The 4,466-nt window shown below is 67.6% G+C and overlaps 2 protein-coding genes across 2 annotated transcripts in view; one reads left to right on the top strand and one right to left on the bottom strand.

Moving 5' to 3' along the window:
- The window catches only part of LOC114007445 (histone H3.1-like), a 7,890-nt gene extending 5,736 nt beyond the window's left edge, over positions 1-2,154 (bottom strand). The window contains exons 1-2 of the mRNA XM_027771001.1: positions 2,044-2,154; positions 1,293-1,362 (exon numbers count right to left, since the gene is read on the bottom strand). Of these exons, the coding sequence (XP_027626802.1) occupies positions 1,293-1,362; positions 2,044-2,154 (181 nt within the window). The remainder of the gene's footprint in view (positions 1-1,292; positions 1,363-2,043) is intronic.
- Positions 2,130-4,440, top strand: SSTR5 (somatostatin receptor 5). The gene is made up of 2 exons (XM_027770996.1): positions 2,130-3,003; positions 3,081-4,440. Exons 1-2 carry the CDS (start codon positions 2,153-2,155, stop codon positions 3,346-3,348), a joined length of 1,119 nt encoding a protein of 372 aa, XP_027626797.1. The 5' UTR covers positions 2,130-2,152; the 3' UTR covers positions 3,349-4,440.
- Positions 4,441-4,466: the final 26 nt, after the last annotated feature.

A 4,466-nucleotide genomic window follows, 5' to 3' on the forward strand; every position in this document is an offset into this window, starting at 1 on the left:
CTGGCTCTCTGCTGCGGGGCGGGGCTGCGCGTGGCCTGGCAAGCATCTCCCGGGTGCAGCCGGCTGAGACCAGCACGCTGCCCTGCTCAGTGCCCACTCCCCACACGGGGCAGAAGTGCTACCCACAGGCTGCCTTAGGACAGACCAGGGAGCTGCAGGTGGGGCAGACCTCACACAGCTGGGCCGCCTGCGGGGGGCCCCTGCCGCAGCCCACTCCTGGCAGAAGCGCCCAGGGGTGCTGGTATGTCTTGGCCAGGAAGTCCCACACTGTCCACGGCCCACGTGCCCTCCCTGCGTGGCAGCCTCTCCAAGCCCTGTCTCCCACTGACCTCGGGTTGGGCGAGCCTGGAGGGGCTGGCCACCCATGCATGGTCTTAGGCTCTGAGCCTGTCCCTGGGATGTGGAGCAGCTCTGCGGCTCCGAAGAGTTGCTGAGCTGCGGGCAGCTAGTGGAGCAGCTCCCTGCGCCAGCGTAGGCCCTGCCCCAGCTCCACCCTTGGCCTGTTCGGTTCACCAGAGTTGTCTGCAGAGACAGTGACGTACCCTAGTCTCTCTTGTGGCCCGTGCCCTGGGGCAGAGCAGATCCCTGGTGGGGGCTTACATGAGAGACCCCCAGCATTGCCCCCTCGGCCGCCCACAGGCCCAGGGCAGTTTCCCTGTTGTCTGCGGGAGAGCGCTGCTTCTGGGTCAGCTCTGAGCTGTGACAAGGCGACAGCAGCTCGGCCCTGTTTGCTCCTGGCTTTCGGAGCTCAGGCAGCCTGGGCAGCTCGGGGGCCTGCAGACAGCCCAGAGGAGCTTGTCCGATTTAAATCAAGCACATCTTCAGGAACCGCTGGGCCTGTGGGACCAAGGCGTGTGAGCAGTCAGCCCAGCCAGGGCGAGAGCAGCCCCTCCACCTGCTCCCCCACAGGCTCCCACAGCTGGCAGTGCCCTGCCACTGGCCCCAGCATCACCACCAGCTGTCTCAGGACCACTGCCCGCTGGGAGCCACGCTGCACAGGCAGCCCATGGCGGCTCTGAACGTGGAACGTTGGGCTTCTTTAAGAGTGTGCAGAGGGTCCCCTGTGCCAAGCCCCGGGAACAGGGATGGCAACGCCACCAGTGCCCACAGGAGCCAGCTTCCAGGGTGGGCCCCTGTTCCCAGCCAGCCTGCGGGGAATCTGGGCTCTCGTCGAACCACACTGTCTTCCTCAGCCCAGGAGCACCCTTCCACCCCTGCATCCTCAGGCCCCTTAGGCCCCAGGACCAGCTGGAGCAGCAAACAGCAAAACGGAAATGTCCCTTCCGTCCGGCCGCGAGTCGCGAGCCTCCGGGCGGGAGCCCCAGCGCCAGCGTCTCTCGGGGAGGCCCCGCCACCCTCACGCTGATGGGCACGATGAGCAGGCTGTCGCTCCTGGTGTGGGCTTTCCACCTCCTCTCCCGGGCCGGTGTCCTGCGGGCCTTTCTCCCCACCCGGCTCTGCCACTCAGCTGGGATTCTGGCTCTGCGGGGCCAGCGTGGCACACCCTGGCTGGGACAGACCCAGCCCCTCTCCCAGGACGGGCTGTGCGGCGAGCGGGTGGTGGGCCCCAGGCTGCCCAGCTCCTCTGAGTGAGCATCTGCTGGCCCCCCTCACTGCCCCTCTGACCCGCCGGCCCCTCCTGACCCTCATGGGGCTGGGCACACTGGCGCCAGCCCAGGCTGGGACTTGGTGTTGCAGCGTGTCTGCCCTCTGCCTTGCGCCTCGTCCGACCTCCTCTCCCCACCCTGCCTCACCCCCCCCCCTCCCCCCCCTGCCTCACCCTCGTCTCTCTCTGTGGTGGGGACGACACCCACTGGGCCTCCGTCCTTACCTGCAGGGCTGCAAGAGCACCCAGGGGCATGGTGGGTGGACTCAGGGATGGACTCGGCCGAGCCAGGATGGGGACTGACCCAGGGCGGCCGTCCAGGCCCTGCTGCCCCCACGGTGGCCGTTGGCCGGCACTTCCTCCTCGGGCTTGTTTTCCAGGCAATTTGCTTAATGTGATTCCCGGAGAGTTGAACATGACTAATCGTGTTTACCTACCGCTGCCCCACGGTGATGCCGCGCCTCGCAGGCCGAGAGGGGGCTGGCCGTGCCCCTCATCTCCCTCCTTCTCTTGCACAGACTCAGTCTGGGCTCGCCCTCGGCCGCCATGGAGTCCCTGTCCCCGGCCTCCACGCCCAGCTGGAACGCCTCGGCCACAGCTGCCTCGGGGGGCAGCGGCAACGAGACGCTGGCGGGGGCGGCCCCCATGGCGGGGGCCCGGGTGGTGCTGGTGCCGCTGTTGTACCTGCTGGTGTGTGGCGCGGGGCTGGCCGGCAACACGCTGGTGGTCTTCGCGGTGCTACGGCACGCCCAGATGCGGACGGCCACCAACATCTACATCCTCAACCTGGCAGTGGCCGACATCCTGCTGCTGCTGGGGCTGCCCTTCCTGGCCACGCAGAACACTCTCTCCTACTGGCCCTTCGGCGCCCCCCTCTGCCGGCTGCTCATGGCGTTGGACGGCGTCAACCAGTTCACCAGCGTCTTCTGCCTGACCGTCATGAGCGTCGACCGCTACTTGGCCGTGGTCCACCCCCTGCGTGCCGCCCGCTGGCGCCGGCCCCACGTGGCCAAGCTGGCCAGCGCCGCCGTCTGGGCCTCGGCGCTGCTTGTGTCCCTGCCTGTGCTGGTCTTCGCCGACGTGCAGGAGGGCTGGGGCACCTGCAACCTCAGCTGGCCGGAGCCCGCGGGGCGGTGGGCTGCTGCCTTTGTCATCTACACGGCCGTGCTGGGCTTTTTCGGGCCGCTGCTGGTCATCTGTCTGTGCTACCTGCTCATTGTGGCCAAGGTGAGGGTGGTGGGCGAGCGTGCCGGCTGCTCGCGGCGGCGGCGCGCGGAGCGCAAGGTGACACGCATGGTGGTGATAGTGGTGGCGGTGTTTGTGGGCTGCTGGCTGCCCTTCTTTGTAGTCAACCTCGTCAACCTGGCCTTCGCCCTGCCCGAGGAGCCCGCTGCATTGTGGACTGCTGCCTGCCCTTCTTTGTAGTCAACCTCGTCAACCTGGCCTTCGCCCTGCCCGAGGAGCCCGCTGCAGCCGGCCTCTACTTCTCTGCGGTTATCCTGTCCTACGCCAACAGCTGCGCCAACCCTGTCCTCTACGGCTTCCTCTCTGACAACTTCCGCCAGAGCTTCCGGAATGTTCTGTGCCTCCACAAAGGCAAGCGCACCAAGGATGCAGATGGCCCTGAGCCGCGCCCCGACAAGAGTGGGCGGCGGCAGGAGGCCGCGCCGCCCCTGCGCGAGGCCACACCACACCTGTGCAGCGCTGGGACCAATGGGCTCCTGCAGACCAGTGAGCTGTGAGGGCCGCAGGGGACTCAGCCCTGTGGCCTGGTGCCCAGATTCTCCTGGGGCAGTGTGTGGACAGGGTCATCCAAGAGAGACCATGCACACTGGGTGGCCGCAGCCACAGGTCCCACAGCCTGTCCTGTGCAGGGTCGAGTCGTGACTTGCTCGGACCTGCCCTCTTCCAGTCCTTCCCACTCTCTGCCAGCCCAGGCCGGAGGCAGTTTTCTGAAGGCAGCTGGGAATGCGTCCTCCCGACCCTGGTCTGGGCTGGCGAGCTGTCCGCTGGCCACATGCAGGCTGCCTGGCCCCATGCCAGCTCCATGTCCCCGGCACCCTCCTGGTACCGCGATGTGACAGAAAAGGACCTTGCAGCCAGACCCACTCTGCCCTGCATCCCGGCCAGCCCTGCCGTCTGTAACCTGCCTTCAGAGTGGGCAGCAAGCAGGGCCCTGCGGCCTACACAGGTGACAGTTTCCCAGGCCTCGTGGGCCCCACCTGTCTGCCGGCCTGGCCCCAAGCCAGGAAGTGAGGGGCTGGGGCTGCAGCCTGGCTCAGCCTGGGCTTCTCTTCAAGGACGGCGTCTGGCTCCGAGGTACAGCTGGGGACGGAGGGCCTGGCCCCCGGCTCGTCAGCTCAGGGTGCTGTGATTGGTTGCCATGCTGGATTGGTTCTGTCCAGAGGTCTTAGCACAAGGGCACCGGGGAGGAGGCACCCCTGAGGCCTGGGAGCAGGAGGCCGGGAACCCACAGTCGCGTCTCTGCAGCAGGCGGGGCTCTGGGCTCAGGAGGGTGTCATACAGGAGCAGAGAGGAGGCACTGCAGTGGAACTGCTCCCCGCGGGACAGCAGCACCGGGCTGGAGTGCCACGCCATGTGGCAGGCTAAGCGCAGTGGATGCCAGGCCCTCGGGGCGTGCACCCAGCCCTCAGAATCCCAGCCACTCCTGCCGCCTGGGACCCCTAACCCTAGCCCGCGTGGGCTCCGGGGGTGCACACCAGGCCTTTCTGAGGCTGGAGGGAGGAAGACCAGGGTGTAGCCTCACTCAACCACAGGCCCCTTGGGCAGGATAGCTCCACTGGCCCAGGGAGACCTGAGGGGTGGCCAGCGGGGCAGGGAGGCCTGGGGGGGGGCCCGC

This window comes from Tupaia chinensis, unplaced genomic scaffold, assembly GCF_000334495.1.
Source record: "Tupaia chinensis unplaced genomic scaffold, TupChi_1.0 Scaffold000178_1, whole genome shotgun sequence".
NCBI classification, from domain to species: Eukaryota; Metazoa; Chordata; class Mammalia; order Scandentia; family Tupaiidae; genus Tupaia; species Tupaia belangeri.

Excerpts from the sequence above, each read along its gene's own strand:
- SSTR5 (XM_027770996.1), top strand. The coding sequence starts at position 2,153 with ATGGAGTCCCTGTCCCCGGCCTCCACGCCCAGCTGGAACGCCTCGGCC. Across the intron at positions 3,004-3,080 it reads CCCGAGGAGCCCGCTGCATT|CGGCCTCTACTTCTCTGCGG; the intron begins GTGGACTGCTGC and ends GCCCGCTGCAGC.